This window comes from Homarus americanus, unplaced genomic scaffold (genome assembly GCF_018991925.1).
Source record: "Homarus americanus isolate GMGI-L3 unplaced genomic scaffold, GMGI_Hamer_2.0 scaffold32929, whole genome shotgun sequence".
Lineage (NCBI taxonomy): Eukaryota > Metazoa > Arthropoda > Malacostraca > Decapoda > Nephropidae > Homarus > Homarus americanus.
The window spans coordinates 4,152,843-4,172,881 of record NW_024737097.1 but is presented as its reverse complement, the minus strand read 5'-3'; the positions used below and the strand labels follow the sequence as shown (position 1 = coordinate 4,172,881).

Below are 20,039 nucleotides of genomic sequence, written 5' to 3'. Positions count from 1 at the left end.
CTAATGAAAAAAATATAAATAGCGAAAATATTAAAGAAAAATAAATATAATTTTTATTCATGAATGCATTTTATTATATTTCTAGAGTGTTAGAAATTAATAAATACAAAAATGGAGAAACCAATACACATTTGATCAAATTTTGTTCAACCTTTGGCGGGCTAAGTCAGCTGATAATTCCTCCTTCACCAAGACCTCTTACATTATACAGTATAGTCGTGTAGTCGATGATAAGAGGTATTGGACAATGCAGATTAAGAAGATGAGACCTACGCGGTTCGCCCATTTTGAAGGCCACACCGATATTTGCTACACAGATGACGGCAGGTGAGGCAACATGTTTTAGCTGAATCTCAAACAATGTAGCTGGACCCCAAACTAGCTGGACCCTAAAGCTGGCTGAACCTAAAACTGTAGCTGGACCCCAAATAGTGTATCTGGACCTGTGAGAGTTGTTAGGTCATTCTCCAGGGGTAGTGTAGTTTTTCAAAAGCCGCATGGTTAAGTTTTTGTAGTGACTAAATTACGTTCTGTGTTAAGCATGGTCACCGGGAAGGTCATTGTATTTATGTTGTTGGGAGACATTTACTACTGGGATTTATCATCTGTTAATGGAAATGAAATGAAAATAAAAAAAAAGGCTGAAATTACTTAAGAAGGGGAATCTTCACTGTAGCCTATGAGTGAAGAATGATTTTAGCAGAAACAAACTCATTAATGGATGGTGTTTGGTATTTTGGTTTTAATGTCCAGTCACGTAATATTTCTTTTGCTATTTGTCTGGTATTCATTCTGATTGATCGAGGATGATGACACTGATCATCAATTACTGAATTCAATCTCATTTACAAAGAATACTTTAGTGTAATGAGGTTGTAATAGTCTATGAGAGGGTCCCGGTTAACTTGCTACCTAACAAAAATTCTCTTAAAGAACAATACCTATTTATTATCCCAAGAATAATCTAAATCTGGAGAAGTAATTGCACTTTTTTTTTCCTTCTGTAAATAAAGACCCCTTGTTAGTGATGCCATGTTTCATCTGATCTATGGTTAGACTTATAATGCTCATTGGAAGTGTTTGTATGTATGAATGGATGCTGGAAAGTATCAGGTGAGATAAGCTGAGATGCCGAACGTTCATGTGATCCACCATTATTTACTTTATCCTCTTCACCACTGATCAGTCTTAGCAGTGTGGGCAGTTGGTCATATCTCTCATGTACTGTCTGCAAGTACTGTAGCTACTGGCTCCATTTTGTTCTTTGTTTTACTTCTAGAGGGACACAAACTCAACATCAATCAGTTACTCTTATGGGGAGAAAGTTGAGGGATGTTTGTATTTAGTGAAGTCCGAGGTTTTGGTATATTCCAACCTTCGTCCATGTCTCATGTGATGTGTCAGTGCCGCCTTCCATAACCTTTAAGTCTGTGTTAAAGATTAATCGCAGTTTTAACAGTCAGATTATAGTTGCCAATAAGCATATTATGGTACAGTACGCTTGTTCCAATGTGAACTGAATGAGGTGTCTCATCCACTGTTAGTTCATATTGTGCCCTTCCAACCTTATTTAACTTTTCAGATACATGATAACGTGTGGGACTGATGGCGAGGTGCGTATATTTGAAGGACTCGACGATGATGACTGTAAAACACACGTGGTGGCCGAGTGTGCCTCAGCTGTTGCCTACAGGGTGAGGACCTAATGTGTATACTGTACAGTGTTTTAAGTACCCTGATGTAGCAACTGGTAAATGAGTAAGTAGATTTGTACCTTTTTACTTGGATGTGAGGTAGTGTTGCTTGTATTATTTATTAGTTTTGTGTAATTATTATGATACAGCAAGTCTTTTAAACCCTTGGTGGCAGGATAAAGGTCACCGACTCTCCATAGAAAGGACATAAAACAGGCAGCATATGTGGGAGTTGTTTATTAAATTCCTTTGTAACACTAACTTGTGTACATCTTAAATTTACTGTTATCATTGTCTTATGGGACTCATGTCTAAAGTTCGGTGTTTATATTTTTCCAGGATGGCCATTTCCTGGTTGGCACGGACAGTAATGTTGTTCAGGCGTATACGATGGATGAGGGTTCGCCAGATGGCATTATCACACGGTTTACTGCTCCACCAACACAGATTGTTGTAAGCAAGGACAACAAGAGGGTGGCTTGTGCTGGCAGGTATGTTGTGAGGGGGCAGAGATCTTATTGGTTTTAACAGAATAACAGATTGTAACCAAATTAAAGAGTTGATATCTAAAACTGACTGGGTGAAAATGAGAAATATATTACAGTAAATCCTCATTATATTTTCTAGATAATTTACTCTTTGGTGGGTAAAATTTAATTCTTTCTTTTCTTACTTTTCAAAACACAACCAAATTTCTTAAGATAATTTAGGTGTTTGTCTTGCCAGTGACATGACCATCCGTGTCCATGACCCACAGGCCTACAAGGACACAGTCTTCACAGGACATCAAGCTCCAGTGCTCTCTGTTGCTATAGACCCCAAGGGTGATTATCACTTACATTGTATTCTATCTACAGTAGAAAGTTTATGTTATGTCAGTGATTAGTGATGTAAGTTGTGGGATATTGGACTGAAGTGTTGGTAAAGATGGCGCAATAAGTGTTACTATACTTAAGATTGGGGACCTAATGGCTGTAAACGTTGAAAAAATATATAGTCTTGAGTTTATCTTTCCTACAGACAGTGTGAAATTAAGGAAAATATACTTCTTGTCATCTATATAATATTGTAATTTAACTTCCAGGGGAGTATCTGGCTTCATCATCATGTGACGGCAGCATCCGTGTGTGGGATCTCAAAACTACTTCTGTTGTTGTGTCGTGGAACCTTCTGCCCAAGACCAACAACTTATCCTCCTCACACACATTATGTCGTCTGACTTGGACGCCAAATGGTCACCATCTTCTTGTCCCAGTCGACAGTAAAGTACATTTATATGATCGCTCGTCTTGGCAAGTGGTACATCAGTTGTCCGATGAATCCATTAAAGGGGTGAGCCATGGTGATTTTTGTTTTATAATGACTTAGTAATTGGGTCACTTAATAAAAAGCTTTAAGAAAGAAACTTTTATAAAAATTAAGCAGTTGAATGAAGGCAACTGAGCACTAAATACATGTACTGCAAAATCCTGCTTGTGGAATTTGAAACAGCAGTTATGGTGATTAAACCAATGCACAGATAAAGTAATTTTTCAGACAGTATCGGTGACCACAGTCTCGCCTTGTGGACGATTCATAGCTGCTGCTTGTCTTGATGGTGTTATTATTGTCTGGAACACGACCACTTACCAGACAGTAATGACGGAGAAGCACCCCAAGGCTCTTGCAGTGTGTGGCCTGGCATGGAATCCTACCGGGAAGAAGGAGCTGGCGTTTGTTGACATTGATGGACAGTTTGGGACGGTGGAGAATGTTACGTATGGAGATAACACGTCTGCTGCGGTAAGCATTTGTTTGTCTCATCAAAACTTCTCTGTCTGTAAAATGAAGTTGCCAAATGGTTTTCAGTACAATTTCACGAGACGATGAAAATATTGTACCCGATATACGAGTGGGTGGTGGCAATGTGGTAAAATTAGTACATTAAAGTAGATAATTTATTGGCATATAATGGGCACACGATGTCATCCCTCAGATCAACACAGACAGTAATGCTGGTGTAGAAAATGGGGCGACCGGTGGGGGCGACTTCCCGCCACTGGATGTGGACATGGAGGAGGATGATGACGAGTTCTCCATTTCGAAGATCAAGTCTCAGTTAGGGTTTGCAGATGATGAGGAAGGCACTTACCTTGGCATTCCTAAAGACAGTGAATTGAAGGTTGATTTTGGTAAGTTGATTTATTATTGTTGAATGTTGATCATTTTCATTCACACAGTTTGATTTGAGATATAATTTAAGTAAAGTAGCCTACAGGTGACACTGAGGCCAAGTCTGTAATCTGCCCATAACCTAACACAGTCAGTCACCTATTGAGTAACTACCGGTACTTCACTATTTACCTACTCAACCAGTAGCACAGAGGCAAGTCTATTCCTGTCCAGATTACAAGGGCATAAAACAGAATGAGCTGACCTTAGTATGTGTGTTAGTTAACATGTCTAACTTGTCTCATTCTAACAAGGTCATTGGTACATGACTTTGCCATTTCCCAATTGAGTTTGTCTCTATTTCCACACTTTTATTTTCATGGTCTGTAGTATTGTTTATTTAAGATTGTTTATTGTACTTAAAATAGACTTCATACTTATAGGTACAAAACCACCTGATGATGACTCAGCAAGCATTTTAACCTCAAAAGATGTGGCTCCAGTGGTACCTATGATGAAAATGCCCGAGCTGCAGAAGCCTTTCCAGCCTGGCATGTCTCCTGAATACCTTAATGATAGATACATGGTAAGTTCATTGTTTTATTGGGTAAACTAGCTGAATATTATGTTCATTTGGAACAGTACATGGTGCATTGTGTTTTAGGCACATGTTTATAGTAATAAAACCTTTGCATTATGGAATTCACTGTATTTTAGGGGAAAATGGGTGTGTTTGCATCTTGGTTCAGACCACCCTAGAGTGTAGCAGAACAGGAGGTTGATTGATGTAGTTTTGAACATGTCCAAAACCAAATCTTTTACAGATGAAGGAAAAAGTCCTTGCCACAGAGGCTGATGACAAAAGAAATATTAGTTTTATTACTTTTTGTAGCTTAACAAGAAAAGTATATTACGTACTATATATTTTTTATGTGTCAACTGAAGGAATTGAGAATATTTAAAGTTTTGTTACTGGTGGTACAATATATTATATAGGGATATAAGGATTATATAGGAAGAGTCTTCTTAATTCATTATTAAATGCCTCTGAAAAAATAGCTCTAGTACAGTGAGGTATCCTCCAGCTGTGGAACAACGTGGGCATCGTACGACAATACTCAAGTGAGGATGAGAATAGCATTGACGTCGAGTTCCATGACACTTCAGTGCACCACGCTCTGCACCTTAACAACAGTTTAGGGCACACGATGGCAGCTCTGTCATCTCAAGCACTGGCCATGGCATGTGAATCACAAGAAGACCAACCTAGGTATGTCACCAAGCTAGTCATAACTTGGTCTTATATCTATACTCATACATGTGTTATAGTATGAACCTTTGACTGATGAGTAAAGTTTATAAAAAAATGCGATGTAATTAGATTGTATGACTATAATGAAGGATTGAAAAGGGTTAAGATTATCAAGTATTTGTGAGTGTAACTGAGCAAGCATAGTAAGACGGAGAGTTAAATTAGGGAGAGAACTGTGCCTGGGAAGAGTGTGATTAGAGACCTTGAATATATCCATTAAGAAATGAATGTACCGGTAAGCTTGTGTTTGAAGAAGGAACTGGAAGTTGGTATACAGATTGTCCATAAATTATCTCACCCATATGGAGGTTTACTAAAACAAACTTGATTAGTTTATCAAGTAGTACAATAAAACTGACATATTCTGTATATATTTGGACACTGTGTAATATACCACAATGAATAGGGGTAAAACACAGGCTTGAACACAGAAAAAAGGCTAAAATTCAAGTTAGAGAAATGACACACTCGGGAAACGTACTAAAAAACTATCTGTGCAGGTGGGAGTAGATATGCTCCGAAATTTTACGTGTGACTAGTGACAGCCCTCATATTCCAAAATTTATCGTCCATGGTCTCATATTGTTTCCCACAAAGTATGCACAGAAGTTTTTTTTAGCTACTGTACCTGTGAGGGTCACCAGAATAAAAGAGGTAAAGGGCAAGGTTTATGGGATATTTGTAATGCCAGAGAAAACGGTGTAGCTTATGTGGTGGTGGAATATATAGAGAGATGATTTATAAGATGTGAGAAGAATGCAAGAGGAAGTGATGATAAAGAGTGTGTAAAGGGACAATTTAGAAGGGGTATTGGGAGAGGGAAAAGTGTAAAGGAGAAAAGTGGGGTTATAGAAGATAGTGATAGAATGGTTTGGTCACTCACAGGCTACAATTCCTGGAGGACTGAGACACTGTAGGTAAGAGGTTGCTTTAGAGTTCATAGTGTGTGAGATCACTTTTGAAGGCTTGGCATATGAATTTGGTAATGTGAGATAGCAGATGGAAAAAATTAATTGTTGCATATTAGGGGGTACAAGGGGCCCTCCAAATTCGCAGGGGTTAGGGTCTCAAATGGTCACGAATCACCAAATCCGTTTGCTGGCGGGGTGCATTTTACTTGTGTACAAAGAAAGGTATATTCCCTTTATGTGTTTGCCCTTATGACAATTATTTCTATATATATATATATATATATATATATATATATATATATATATATATATATATATATATATATATATATATATATATATATATATATGCTGATAACAAGGAAAGAAGAAAACACGAAGTTCCCAAGCGCTTTCGTGTAATTCACATTTTCAGGGGTGTGTGTGTGTGTGTGTAGACACAAAACACATACAGTACAAATAAATAATACAGCTCCTCCCCGACTTAGGGACCCAAATCCAGGTCGTAAGTCGGAAATGCTTAAATAATTCATAGAAAATCTAAAATGGGTGGCTCTTTTTCTTCTCAGCACCACAAAACTCTCACTTTTAAGCTTGCCAGCCATTTTAAAGTGAATTACAAACGGAAATTTTGTCTGTGTACTGACGTTGGAACTCGAAAATACGTAATTTGACAAAATATTGGCACGACTGAGGCAGGTCGTAAGTCGGGGAGGAGCTGTAAAGGGAAAAGCTTTCACAAATAGTCATAAACAATTTTATTAAAAATGTGACTACCTTTCCTCAAGTCCGTACTTTATTATTAAAGCAATAAAACACGGACTTGAGGGTAGACTCACATTTTTAATAAATTTGTTTCTGGTTATTTGTGAGAGGATTTTTCCAATTATTCATTTGTACGTGTTTTTTGTGCATGTCTACACACACATATTTACAATACAGGTAAAGGAAATTACTGTCTCTAGAACGAATGGCTCCCTGTCCCAGCCGCGAAAATGCCGGCAACTTTAAAACTACCCACAGACATTCTTGGGTACATCCAGGGTGTCATCCACGAATTTGGGGGGCCCCCAGTATTGAAATCTCGAGGTGATGTTTTACGAAATACCCAGTATATTGTTTGCAGGTTTAATCAGATAAATGGGAAAAAAGAAAGAATGTGTTAGTTTGGAAGGGAGTGTAAGGTGAGATGTGGGTGTGGTTTGTTCATTAAGATAGAACTGGCTTATAGTTAAGACTTTGTACTAGGTTTGAGCTTTGATGACATGCTTGTTTCAGTTATAAACTTCTACATTATGGTTGTGTGATAATTACTGTACCATAGTTACTTCACGATGACAAAATTCCCAACTTTTTTCTTCTTTTTTACCGTGTGTAACAAATTCACTAAATAGTGCAATTGAGTACATCCTCTCAACCTTTGTTTTTTTTTATGACATAATTGAACGGAGTTAGATGGTTGGTGATGAGATATGCGTTTAATGAGTATAGAGTTGTCATGCCCATGTTTGACTCTCCTTCCACCTCCCCCCATGCTTGGTTGGTCTTGGGACGTGTTCAATAGACTGCCACGTGCTGTAAATATCAAGCTATAGAAGGGTTCTTTTTGAGAGAGTCAGGACAAAGACAGTCATGGCTCATAGAAAGGAACCATACAGGAGATGTTTTGTCTTATATCATCACGAGACAACCAGCAGATGGAATGCTGTTATTCATTTGTCAGTAATGCTCAATCACCATAATATTGGGAGTGACAATATTAAAGTAGTAATTACATTTGTTTTGTAGTTAATTTGCCTGATATTTTCGGAAACTTATGTAAGATGCATTCGTGAAGCAGTGATCTCATGGTAGAAGGTGAAGCATCTCTGAGAAAGATCTTAGGGTTGTGTGGAAGGCCCCTTGGGTTACCTTGACATCTCTTGCTTGTGATTATTCTTTAGTAATCTGAGACCTCTAACTCCTTAAAAAAAACAAATTTAACTTAGTAAATTTTCATGTGTGTTGGTTGAGCCGATATTAATGTTGTGTTCTTCTCCCAGTAAATTGGTCGTGCACCATTTCTCTGCCTGGGGCTCTAACAAAGAGTGGTACGTTGATATGCCCGAGGAGGAAGATATTCTGGCCGTTTGCCTTGGGACAGATTGGGTGGCCGTTGCTACAGATCGAAGGAATCTCCGCATCTTCTCCACTTCTGGCATACAGAGAGACCTTATCAGCATACCTGGCCCAGTTGTTTGTATAGTCGGCTCTGAAGATCAGCTAATGCTTATATTCCACAATGGCATGGGTAATAGATACTGTACTGTACTCATGTTGTACACAGCATGATTTTAGATTCTCTACATTTTGTTCCGATTCATTTATAAAATACAAAAAAATATATATTATTCCTTCAAATAATTCACTTGGTTCAGTATTAATCACAAAGGAGACCAGTAACCTGTATAGTTCATTCAGAAGATGTCAATCTTGCATATCCTGGAAGGATATGGTTGATATAGACCGAATGTATTCCCTGAAATTATCAACTTAAAAAATGTAAATAAATACATCAATAAGAGTAACAGTTGCTGAAAATTGTTAATAATGTTTTGTTTTTCCATAGGAGTTTCAGGTGATCAACACTTGGTGAGTAATGTGCTTAGTGTGAGTGGTGGTCGTCACCCAGTCCCACTGGCGTGTCCAGTACCTCTCTCTCCCCGGTCTTTCTTGGCTTGGGCAGGGTTCTCAGATGAAGGAACCCCAATCATTATGGACAGTGCTGGGATGGTACGCATCATGCACTTGAAATATGGATATAACTGGACGAGTATTCTCGATACCAAATCTCATGTGAGTAATTTACACATTTTGTAGTTAACTGTACAGCATATGAATCATGGGTAATGTAAGGAAAGTGGTTTAATATACAGAAATATGAAAAAAAAGGAATTAGATGGATTATTAAGAAGGGGAAGGTGGTGAAATTTTATAGTCATATTACAGCAGTAATAGACTTGAACGAGATTATTATCAAAATATGAGTAGATGGATGTACTGTACATGTTAATGCATGCATTTACATAAACCTTTGTTGGTTATTCCTTATGTTACTAATAAACTATTCTTGCCTTCCAGACTCGTGGCAAAAGTGATCACTACTTCCTGCTGGGGGCCAGCGAAACACAGGGAAACTTACGCTGCATATTATGTAAAGGCATCCGTTACCCTCCAGTCTTGCCCAAACCTCATGTGTCCATCCTCAATATGCAGGTACTGTAACTTATGAATATAGGTATGCCTCACTATATGTCAGACGTGTTCTTGAGAAATGCGACGTTAAGTGAAATAACACAAGGAAACTTATAGTCAATTCCTTCTCTATCAAGAATATGTGGTTGTTTTACAAAACAAAATTTCCGTTTAGTCACATAATTTATCCTTTTTGACAATCATTGGCAGATACCATTGTGTGAGTTGGAGACAGAGAAAAGCGAGTTGGAGGAAAAGGCTGTTCGAACAGGTCTCCTGCTCAACACACTCGCACGCCTCAATACTCAAGGATATGAAATGGATGACAGCAAGAGTCAGGCTGATAAAATCATGAAGGAAGCCATGATCAAACTATTTGCTGTGAGTATCAAGTCAACCAGTGTGTGTTTCCTTTGATAACCTACTGACTCTTTATCATCACCTTTTAAGGCCATTTTCCACACTTGTATGGTTAATGCTAGATACTTTTAGAACTAATACTTTAGTTGTAACAATTAGGGTACCAGGAAGATTAATCCTTGAACTTATAATCTTTAATAGTGATTTAGAAACAGGATTGGTACAAAGAATCACAGAATTTGCCAATCATACAACATAGGAGGAAGAACCACATTTTTGGACTTGTAAATTTATTAATAATTTAGACAAGTTAACACTGTGGTCAGAGGTGCGGAAAATTTATTTTAGTGTAGATTAATGTAAAGTGATGGATCTTTATAGGAGTTAAATTTATCCAATTAATTTGTGGTGACTCAATCAAACTGGAAGATGGTCGTTTAGAGGAAGTGTAAATACAGCAAATTGTAGAAGGCTTTGTGGCTGGAACTACACTCTTACCACCTTCACTTCCCAGACAACTTATTCTCAAGTAGTATAACTGTATAACAATTAATAAATTTAAATTGAATGAAAGAAGTCTAATATACTGTCCGTGTACTTAATTTCAGCTGGCGTGCCGCTCAGAAAGAGACTCTCGAGCACTTGAAGTTTGTCAGTTGATGCCATCCTACCACACTGTAGAACTTGCAATAAAATATGCAGGAAAGCTTCGCCGTCTACAACTTGCTGAGCGGTTGGGGGAAATTGCTGCAGCCAAAATGGAAGAGGAGTTAGAGAGAGAATCAAAGTCTCAGACACCAGTGGTTGATGACTTGCAAATGTAAATTCAAGTTGCTTGCCTGGTATTGTAAAGTATGGTGAATTTTTCTTGCAACACTACACTGCTATGAACACTGTTCTCTAACTTGAAGGTAATCCACCTGCTTGTGCTAACTTCAACTGACTAGGGTGAGAGCTTATACCAACAAATATTTAAGGGGGAATATGAAGCAAGTGTTGTTATTAGCTGAGTGGCAGTGTTATTAATGCCATCTGTCACACTTGGCTATGGGCTAGTACAGCTCCGTCACTTAATCTACCCGAGGGCCTGTTTAATGAGAGGTTTACTGGTGTTTAGGACTTAAAAACTCATCCACACACCTAATCAGTGAATGTGTCTGCATAATCCTTTATTTAATGGTAATATATTTGAGACCAAGAAAAATTATCTCCTGGATATAAAGTGTCCTATCAGGGCTTTTAATGTGTTAGTCATGTTACAGGTATGGTGGTGGTATAAGGAGGATACGAGCAAGACGTGAGGAAGAGGAGGAGGATGAAGAAGAATTGGCCCACAGTCACTACCAGGAAGAAGTTCATAATCAAAGTGAGTTCACCCAGCAACACCATGCTACTTTATTAAATGTGCTCATATATTTAAACCAGCAACACTTTTGGCACATGATAGGATTCTAATCCATATGTGGCATATCCACAATGAAAGGGTTAAACACAAACAGGTTAAAACATTGTGTGACAAGTTTTTCCTGCATTCTGATCCCCTTAAAATTTAAAAACTAAAATAATTTAACGTGTAAGCCCATATTATTGCATTTCCTTTAATATAAGGTAATTACAGTGTAACCTCAGATATATAGCACCAGTTGAGCTGAAAACCTGCTGGATTTATGAATTTTGTTAAGTTCCTAAGATTATTATGGTACAATTTAGTGCAACACCTCATTTTCTTGGTTTAATAAAAGCTATGATGATATGCTGGATTTTTTCCCTCAGGCTTAGACAACCCTCTTCTGGCAGCAGCAATTCGCAAAGATAGCAACACAATTAGTCTGGGAGATTTGTTTTCACAATCTTCAAAAAATCCCTTCAAAAAGAGTGTAACGCCAACATCAGGTTTCCAGAGTTCCAAACGGGGCATTGATGTCATTGACCAGTTCAGGAAATCTCGGAAGAAAGCAGAAGGTAGTCCTGTACTGAAACCAATAGTGAAGAAGCTGCAGGTATGTTATCCAGAAATTTCTTGGTTCATGTCTTAGTTGTAATGACAGCAAGATGATAACTTCATTTAAAACCGAGTATGAATTAAAGGTACAGGTATGGGACCATTAGTAGGAAATGGGAGATGAAAGGGAAGCTTCTTGTATAATCATCATACTGGAAGCTTCCCTTTCATTTCTTACTAATTCATCATGGCAGTGTTTCTAGTGTCAACACAACCTCTTTATTTGTACAAGCTCACACATTGTTACTTATTTATAGATGTTCTATACGAGTACACATTCTAACCAATAAATTACTCGGGAATTTTACCCTCCTGGTACTTGACAGAAACCTAATTATTGTGGTCATTCTAGAGTATACAGACTACACTAAAGAAAAAGGCCCAGGAAGCACTTCCAGCAACTGTAGACAAGGAAAACCAGTCAGAAAACACAACAGCTTCCTCACCAAAGACACAACCTAGCAATCCTTTCAAGAAAAAAGAGACGTCAGCACAGCCTGCAGTCAAAAAGCAATCGGCCCTCCAGTTGTGGCTGGCAGACAATGAGGAAAGTTTCAAGTTACAGTACCCTGATGCTACTGAAAACAACCTTCTGGCAAAGGCTGCACTAATGTTCAAAGATGTGGATAATGATACCAAACAAGTAAGTAATGCAGGAGATGGTATGAAAAGAAGGAGGAAGAAAGAATTTTGTGGGTTAGATTTAGGGGAGATAGGAAAGGGAGTTATAATTGTACTCAGTAATGTGGGAGAGAATATTTAATTTGGTAATATTTATAGTAATGTAGAGATGAAGGATTCTGTGTAGTGGAGGGAATTGTAGTGAGGGAAGAGAATATACTGTACAGTGATCCCGTGCTATCTGAAGTGGTTATGTTCTAGAATTCTCCTGTGAGTGGCAAGGGCCGAGTCTAATGGGAAAACGGATACTCAAAACCAAAGTTGGTGAGGGTAAGGTAAAAATGGATACTTGATGTTTAACTGCATAATTATAAAATTATTTAACCTTTTATTTTTCCAGAAATACAAGTCTTTAGCTGCTGGAATTACAGCTCAAACACTGCTCAGTGATGATGACAAGAAGCGTAAAAGAGAGGAATCTACTGAAGAATCTCCTATGGAAAAAAAGACAAAAGGTTCAGGGCTGAGCAAGTTATCTGCCTTTGCCTTTAGTAAAGATTCTTAACCATGGCTAGTGTAACAGCAAAGATATTTTTATATGATTTTTTTTATCTAGAGGTATATTTGTGGGGGGAGGTATATATACAATAAAACTTATCTTTATTTTTCATATGGCAGAAGACAAAGTTACCTTAACATCCAGTGCCCCAGGATTTCTCCTACATTCATAAGATTAATCTACATTTGTGTGAGGGAAATGAGTGGATAATTTAGCATTTACAACTATAATAAGTATCTTTGTATGTCATTCGTGATATATAACAAGGTAGCTTTTGTACCTGTATATCTTTCATTCGCTATTGTCGAACATTTGAAGGTGTAACTGACAATTTATACTTATTTATAATAAAAAAGTTAATTGCTTTGCCATTTCATTATATACTTGGCAACAAAACTAAAATGCCCACGTCCTGGGGTAGCTTGATTTAGTGGAAAATTGTATGAATTCTATAAACAATTTCTTAATCTTTTAGCTGTATCCCTTATTGTGTGGGGTTGATGAAGTGAGAGGGATGCCAGGCAAGTATAACAAACACCTGGAAAGGGCAAGATTGATAACCTCAAACACCCACACATACTTATTCATATCACACAAGAAACATCCATATGACATAAGAGAAATGACAACAATTAGTAGTTTATGAAGTAGATAATAACATTTATGTAAACACAATAAAAGGGAATTTGAGGAACTCCACATTTTAAATACTGTACCTGAAGACCGAGTAACCAAGAGATTGGAAAATATTAAATTTAAAAACTATAGTACACCTGTATTATTTTATGGCCATTTTCCATGCTTGAGAAGTAGTAAGGAAACTCTGTTAAACTAAATTAATTTATTTAATTGTGTATACAAGTGTCATATAAAGTCTTATATCTGCATATACTGTATAATGAGTTTAACATAACTAAAAATAGAACCTGCTCTCTTATTCACATAATCATTTAAATTTTAAACAAATATTAAAGCATCTACCCATCTTTGTCTCATCCTTGAACACCAGCCACTGTGAATTGGGAAATGTATAAAACTTAAGAATTTAAAGAGAAGGTAAGACCTGAACAATCACTAAATAAAAATACCTTATAAACCAAGATTGATGTCAACACCAGCTGGAACTGGTTGTGTACAGTAACAATAAGTCCCACATATTTTCAATCACTTTAACCTTGCCACCCTGCAATATAGGAGAGAATTTGAAATAATATATATATATTATTGTGCCTCATTCTTGTTCCTGTTGACACTTTGCAAATGCCATATTTTCAAAAAATAGCAGCAATGAAGGTCATCATTCTATTTAAAATGCACATTTGTAGCCTACATACTGTATATATAAAACCTTATAAGCTAACATTAAAAAAAATAGTTAATGCCGTAATTCCCATTGCTTGACAATAAAGGTAGAAATAACCTACTGTTAACTGCAAATAATTTTTGCTTCACTGTAATATATTGTAACTCCTGACATCTCATGATGACTGGATGTAGTTTATATTTGATAAGCTTATAGCAGTTACCTTATAACTGATGAAAATTTGTTGGCACCTGGCCAGCATTTAACCTAACACTAAAATGGGTGCTTACACAGGTTACAACAGTAAACACTTCAACATGGCTAAATTACCAATTCTGCCACACGCCCACCTGCTACCATTAAAACATTTAGTTAGCTGCTGTTAACCTTAAAAGACCAAAACATAGCAAGGGTATTAAGGTTTCACTTGAGAACCAGTTCATAACCTCATAAACACTATATGACTCATTTCTTTCAGAAAATAATTTCAATCAATCTAATCAAAATTACTGTACTGTACCTGTATTATCAAGAATCAATCGGCCTACCGACATTATCACCTTCCCCACACCCGCTTCTCTTAATCACCATACTGTAATTACATTTTGAATACCTTTTATAACTTCTGTAACTACCATTAACTGTTTTGTACAATTAGTAAACAGTGAAATAAATGTAAAGATCAAATAATTTCTCATCAAATTGAATAATAAAGCAAATTACTAAATATTACACACCTTAAGTGTAAACCCTTAATTTTCTCATTAAATATATTTATAAGACCCAACAGTCTAATGTGAGAAAGGCAACCATACTGAGAACAAACAATCACCTGCGTCCAGGTTCCCTCCAGCAAAAATCTGAGGTGCAACCAGCATTCTTGCAAGAATCAAGCATTACGAAGTTTAGCCAGTCTCTGAGTCAGCTCATCCTGGTCTTGGCTGGCTTGTGTTGCACTTACTCCCACCGTGGATGTTCCTCCAGTTGGTAGTTCCATGTTCAATTCCAAGCTGTGGAAAAAATAAATTTCATGGTTCTGCTTTATATGGGCTTTTAAGTCAACTTTTTTAAGTAATTATTGAAGCTCATGCCCAATGTGCTGCTTTTCAATCTACATTTCAGCAACCCATGGCTCACCATAAAGTGGTACAATCCATGCCTTCCACCTATATGGTGCACCAAAAAATATCAAGAACACTCTTAACCTCTTCAATCCTAAGCTCTGTCTATTTTAGAGTCTTCATCAAATGGACCTTATGAATTAGTCAACATTAAAAAAAAAATGCTGGTAACATATGACATCATTAATGGCTCATAACCAAACCAGGATATCTGAAACAGGCCGGGAAACATCAGTCCGTAAGACTATGGACCCACGTGTATGAGGACTGAAAGGGTTAAAGTAGTACAGGTTAAGAATGAAACTGAACGTTGGACAAAAGGAAGAAAGATTTTCTCCTTTAATAAGACAAGGCTTCAGACTGAATTTCATCATGAAGGGCTTCTTATATTGATCAGGGAGCACCTTCTACCTCCCCCAATAAGAACAGTATTCAACGTACGGTACAGACATACAGTATATGACTTGTGTGAAGGGGAAACTACCCGAGAGAAATGAATACATAGAATATGGAGTGATTTACTCCATGGTAGCCCCAGAGTATCACCAATACTATGATATATTAATGCTTCATGTATTTTTATCATAGGTTTTGATGAATCACCCTGTACAAAAAAAAGACATTTAAAAACTCCTTATAACTCACCCAGCTTCATCAGCCACCTGAGACATGAGGCCATTAACAGCATCTTGAGGAACAGCTGTGGTAGTGGTCTGACTCATGGCAGTGTCCATATACGAGCTCTGTACATCCAAGTCTTCAAACTGGTGTTCAAACTTGTCCATAAGGGCTGAAATCTTCTCCAGGTTCATGCTCTTCATTGCTGCATCCAGGTTTTTAACTACGCCGGCCATGCTCTGAGTAACCTTGAGTAAAAGAGGGATATATTATTACTTTATCATTTCACCACTTATCAGCTTACTAGTCATTGACACATTCAGTCTGTTCTTTGTTATAACCTTCATTGTCCAGTGGTGGTACAGGAGGAAACTGGAGTACCAAAAGAAAATCTGACATGTTTGGTAGTATCACACTGGCTAACACCTTTCTCACACCTGACCCAGGCTGGGGAATTAACTCAAGAGACAGTAGTGAGTGATACCATACACACACTACCACTGTGTGAGAGCAAAATTTAAAAACAAAATTGTAACTTTAAGAAACACTCATACCCTGGCCTAAGTTAATATTGAGACTGCCTGAATCAGTTTCTCCTATATCAAGCTTATTCCACTGTCAACTAAATGAGGTAGATCTTTTACTGTACTCCAACCTGACGGACTCGGTGTATATATGCTGGCAAGTTGTGTTTATTATCTACTACTCAAAAAGTTCTTTGTGTAGTTCACTGTTCATCACACTGTAGTTAACCTAGGAGTTAATCACATATTTTCAATGAGGGTAAACTATGAAAAAAGTAAAGCATCATTACACTAAAATACAGCATTCATAATTAAATGTTTCATGTGTACACTGAATGATATAAAGTCTGCACAGTATTTCACCAAAATCAAAGCTTTTTTTCAACTCACTGAAGGGAAAACATTTAATATGGATAGAAAGTAAAACAAATCATCTCTCATTGGATGTATAAAGCTCATCTTACTTCTTGTTAATTTGAAAGGTAAAAGTTGCACATCAGTAACTAAGAATACCATTAATTAACGAACCTTGCGTTGTGTCACAGCCGTCTGGACGCGAGAAGCTACTGCATCAACTCTAGCAGCCATTCGAAGATAGTTGAGTGCTTGACTTTTGTTACGAATGGAATTTTCAGCGTGGATACGAGCGCCATCCATGTTTCCCTTCGCTATTGCTTTCTTCAGCTTCACCTTCTCTCCTTTCTCCTCCTTTTCACATTTTTTGGACTGCCGTTCAAGATCTTTGGCAGCAAACTTCAAGCTGAAGAGGTGCTCTGTAATGTGAAGGATTCGGCATTAGGAAGGTGTGACTGACTAAGCTTTTTAACCTAGATTAAATATTAAGATATGGATCAATGAATAAATCTCACTAAACTGGCTATAATCAGTGAACAAGGCACACAAAAATATAATGGACATCAAACAATAGTGAATTCACCATCAAAAATAGGAAGACCTAACTTGACTTAACTCATGAAAGCCATTAGATGATTATCTTCACTAGGGACCTCAGTTAAGTTCCTAAATACAGTAGTTACAGTAGGCAAGGTGACCACGTTTTTCAGGACAAAATGTGGTCACCTTGACCAGACTGACAAAAAAAAATTGAAAAAATTGCTTAAATAATGCTACATTTTTTCTTACACTATAAATTTGATGTACTGTATACTAAGATCAATAATCTAAATAGTAATACAATAAAGCAAAGTGTTTTATTAGCTCAGTCTCATTATTTAAAACTTAATACAACAGTAAAGATAAGAATAGTAGTCAAACCATGGATTTACCCTAATTATTTATGTTCAGGATATATTGTGGAAGATATTTTTTTCAGTTTGTTACTTTCATGAATCAAACTTAAATCTCCTCTGGGATAAATAGTGAAGTAGGTACCTCATCATAAAACAAAATCATTTAGTAAGATGCAATTCAAAGTGTTAAATCAATATTTCCATCAGATCTTTTCCCAACATTTAGTTCACTCATAGAAGAAAAATAAAAAAATAAATTAAACAGGATTAAGACCTTTCATACATAGTTACCTCTTTGAACTTATGTACCATTAAATCTTCAAAATACTAAAGAAAATGCTAAAAATTCTTATAACTAACCTAAAAAAGTAATAAATCTGACATGATACTGTAAAGGTTTGGTCATCCTAATGATGGATAAGGAGACTAAACTGGTATCTAGTTCTATATAATGGCTCAGAGATTGTTAGAATGTGACCAACTCAGACCAATTGCACTTTAAACTACCTACTGTACAACTTTTAAACCACAGAACACAAAACTCTTTCGGAACTTGTGAAATTGATGAAAAATACACGAACAATACATCGTTTGTCTGGCGAGGACTCCCAAATCCACCTGCCATGTCCATCGTATATTTCAATATTAGTAAGGTTAGGTTAGGTTTCCTTAGGTAGATCAGTTTGATTCATTTTATAAAAGATAAATTATTGACGATCACTCTTGGCAACCAGATACTGTTACATTCAACAAGCTATGGTTCACAAAATGAACCAAACTATCCTACCTAACTAAACCAAACCAACCAAACATAACTTACCTAACCAAACCAAACATAACTTACCTAACCAAACCTAAAATACTACCTAAACAAATTACCAAGACTACTCTTATATATGGCGTTAGATGTTGATTGACAGATGCATCACCCACACTATAAAATTTACATTACACAAACCATATTGCTCATGCATTTTTTTTTCTATTACATGTTTTAAGGTGAAATGTCTCACAGTAGGCAGTTAAAGCACACAGTTGGTCTTATTGATTACTGTACCGAAATACCTGCTTGAAGAAATAGGACAACCAATTTATTTATCTCGATGTTATTTGACTTTTAACAAATGTATTGGGCTACCTTTTGTTAAATCAATTGTTTTATAAATTATCTATATCCCTGTACTGCCTGTCTAAATAATGAACCTAAATAAGCCTGTATGACATTTGACTGAATATATTAGACGAAATTGTAATCTTTTTCTTGGACCTTTTAAGTTACGAACCAAGTTTTACCCCTGAAGTACGTACATCATTATTTTTTCCTTAAGTAATTCCCAGCTTTAAATAACTCTCTACTTACTTTCCATATTTGCTATCGACATGTTGGAGACGACCACTGGGGAGTAGGAGGGAGAGTTGACTTAAAGGAGGTAAATAAGGCAGAGACACACACCAGCAACACTGCTCCCGTGACACTACTGTTTACCGATGACGTCACGGCGGTGGTGCAACATCTCCAAGACGTCCCAATGATTAAGGTGTATAACTAAAATAAAAAGACAAGAATAAGAAAAGAATGTGGAAATAATTAGAAACTTTATAAGAAGAATATAAATAATGATAATCAATGATATACTGTATAATATACAGTATATCATTGATTATATAGTGTATATAAATGAGGATGGCGAATTGAGAGTTGCGCAACTCGTTGGAATCTGGTACTTCCCTTATAATAATTACTTTATCCTCTCCATAACAAGTCAGTTTACTAGTCAGTAGATTAGTTCGTAGGTTCATTTATTACGTTTTTTATTCATTTTTCCCAATGCTTCGAAGACCCACCAGATAGGAAGGGTCATAACTCACTCAACCTTTGGTCACATTAGATGGACAACGGAATGTTGAGCGCCGCACATTGACCTTAATGTAAATAACCGTAGCGAATAATATACACATTAATAACATTGATTATTAAGTATTAACCATGTATTGTAAACTTAAAACGAGAATCATAGTCAGAACCCGATCAATTTGTAGTTTCGACCAACCACGCTTTTTTTTTAAATACGTCATCCAATGGTTTAGAAAATTTTAAGACACTTTTCTTCTATGACGTTTCCCTCGCAAATGACCTAAAATTACCAAACCCAAGGGCGGATCCAGGGTAGGGGGGCCTGGGAGTGAGGACCCCCCCTTTTCACCAGAAAATTCCAATATCCTGTACTTTACTTTTACATTTATCCTCTTCACCACTGATCGGCTCGTTAGCCGCTTGGGCGATCGGTCACGTCTCTGTCATGCACTGTTGGCAAGTACTGGGCATGTACCGGCTCCTGAATGTACCTGAACCTGCTCCAGTGTTGGTCAAGTCTGGTC

At 36.9% G+C, this 20,039-nt stretch overlaps 2 protein-coding genes across 3 annotated transcripts; one reads left to right on the top strand and one right to left on the bottom strand.

Annotated features, from left to right (window-relative positions):
* Positions 1-162: 162 nt before the first annotated feature.
* LOC121873173 (WD repeat and HMG-box DNA-binding protein 1-like) lies at positions 163-13,208 on the top strand. Its single transcript, XM_042376503.1, has 18 exons — positions 163-327; positions 1,583-1,694; positions 2,034-2,185; positions 2,421-2,518; positions 2,779-3,026; positions 3,231-3,476; positions 3,670-3,865; positions 4,289-4,431; positions 4,931-5,115; positions 8,111-8,358; positions 8,677-8,903; positions 9,189-9,323; positions 9,513-9,683; positions 10,271-10,482; positions 10,925-11,028; positions 11,436-11,662; positions 12,017-12,307; positions 12,686-13,208. The coding sequence occupies exons 1-18, from the start codon at positions 248-250 to the stop codon at positions 12,848-12,850; spliced, it is 3,240 nt and encodes a 1,079-aa protein (XP_042232437.1). The 5' UTR covers positions 163-247; the 3' UTR covers positions 12,851-13,208.
* Positions 13,209-13,670: 462 nt separating this feature from the next.
* LOC121873174 (charged multivesicular body protein 1b-like) lies at positions 13,671-19,178 on the bottom strand. Of its 2 annotated transcripts, XR_006090201.1 has the most exons (5): positions 19,021-19,178; positions 16,939-17,183; positions 15,914-16,134; positions 14,980-15,157; positions 13,671-14,027 (listed from the first exon to the last, which is right to left on the bottom strand). XR_006090201.1 is itself a non-coding variant. In XM_042376504.1 (4 exons), the coding sequence occupies exons 1-4, from the start codon at positions 19,040-19,042 to the stop codon at positions 15,037-15,039; spliced, it is 609 nt and encodes a 202-aa protein (XP_042232438.1). In that variant the 5' UTR covers positions 19,043-19,178; the 3' UTR covers positions 13,671-15,036. The 2 variants fall into 2 exon arrangements, 1 of the variants encoding a protein (XP_042232438.1); XM_042376504.1 differs by having other exon boundaries at positions 13,671-15,157.
* Between the last annotated feature and the right edge of the window lie 861 nt (positions 19,179-20,039).